Here is a 1,558-nt window from a genome sequence, read left to right on the forward strand (position 1 = left end):
GTGTGGGTTACCCATCGGGTAGAAATTATCCACGGGTGCGGGTATAGAATTATTTTCCTACCCGTATGCGGGTACGGGTACGGGTAACCTGAAATTTAGACTGGTACGGGTGGCCACTTACCGTTGCCATCTCTAATCCCGACCTCTTCTCCGGTCCCTTCAAGAGTTCAAGGCTACCAAGCAAGTACTCCTGACCAAGCAGGGGAGAGCGCTGCAGCGTCGCATCACGGCGCAGCAGAATCCCGAGGAGACCCAGCTCACCGTCTCCCCTCGCCACGATTCTCATCTGCCAGCCCACAGTTCAACCTCACTCCTGTCCTGTCCGTCCGTCCCTCGTCTCTCACTGCCCATATATATCCACCCCACCACCATGAGCTCCCTCCACTCCACTCTCTTCGCATTTCCCACACGACTCTGGAACAATTTCAGAGAGACCTCTAGAGGAACGCGAACAGAGGAGTTGCGAGCGGCCTGGCTTGCAGTTTCAGCAGTTACAGTACACAATGGCTAACCGGTGCAGCTTCTTGTCGTCGTCATTGCCAAGGCTGCTCCTCCTCCTGGTGGCCGTTCTTGGCGCTCTTCTTCTTCTTCACGGCGAGGGAGCGATGGCCAGCAGGCCGCTGCTGGGTCTGGGGCTGGGCATCGCCGAGCCGCCGGCATCGCCAGGCGCTGTGGCGGCGGCGGGACCGGGTGCTGCCGCGCAGGTCGGGGAAGGCGGCAGGCCTGACCGTTCCGAGGCCGGCGCGGAGGTGATCCTCGCCGGGTTCGCCTCAGCGCTGGCCGTCGTCATCTTCTGCTACATCAGGGTCACCAGGGTGAGCAGCAGCGGTGTGGGAGTGGGAGAGAAGCACGAAAGCTTAGGAGGGTTCTAAGCTCTGTGTCTGGCGCATATAGATGTGCCAGCGACTTGCGAAAAAGAAGAAGATAGATGTAGCAGTAGCCAGTAAGGCAACTAGCTAGTACTCTCTCTGTCCCGTAAAAAATGTCGCTGGGGCTGGTAAGTTAAGTGTCCAGGTTCACTCGCTTGCTCATGCACCTGTTCCCATTCTCTGGCTAGGTTCATTGAATGCTCGATGAACCAATACAAACGCTAGGACGACACATTTAAAGGGACGGAGGGAGTACTTGTAAAGAAGATGAGATGGGAGGGTTGATAGTTTAGCAGATGTTTCAGGTCTGTCAGTTCACTGATCTGCAGTGTGTCCTGTCCTGTACATATCTCTTAGAGAGATGAGGTGAGATGTAGGGAGAAGATCACAAAGGACTTGTTTACTTCCACTCAAAATCTAAAAACTTTTTAAGATTATCTGTCACATCGAATCTTTAGACGCATGCATTGAGTATTAAATATAAACAAAATTTAAAACTAATTGCACAGTTTAGTCGAAATTTACGAGACGAATCTTTTGAGCCTAGTTAGTCCATAATTGGACAATAATTATCACAAACAAACGAAAATGCTACAGTGTCCCGAAAAAATTTCGGCAAGGAACTAAACAAGGCCAAAGTTTGGTGAATTCTTGATCTCGTGGAAACATTCTGTGCACCATGTTACCGG

General features: G+C 51.9%; 1 protein-coding gene across 1 annotated transcript; it reads left to right on the plus strand.

The window, feature by feature from the left end:
- On the plus strand, positions 1-872 carry LOC8067068. The gene has a single exon (XM_002464358.2). The coding sequence runs from the start codon at positions 504-506 to the stop codon at positions 870-872; it is 369 nt and encodes a 122-aa protein (XP_002464403.1). The 5' UTR covers positions 1-503.

The sequence above is a fragment of the Sorghum bicolor genome, chromosome 1 (genome assembly GCF_000003195.3).
Source record: "Sorghum bicolor cultivar BTx623 chromosome 1, Sorghum_bicolor_NCBIv3, whole genome shotgun sequence".
NCBI lineage: Eukaryota > Viridiplantae > Streptophyta > Magnoliopsida > Poales > Poaceae > Sorghum > Sorghum bicolor.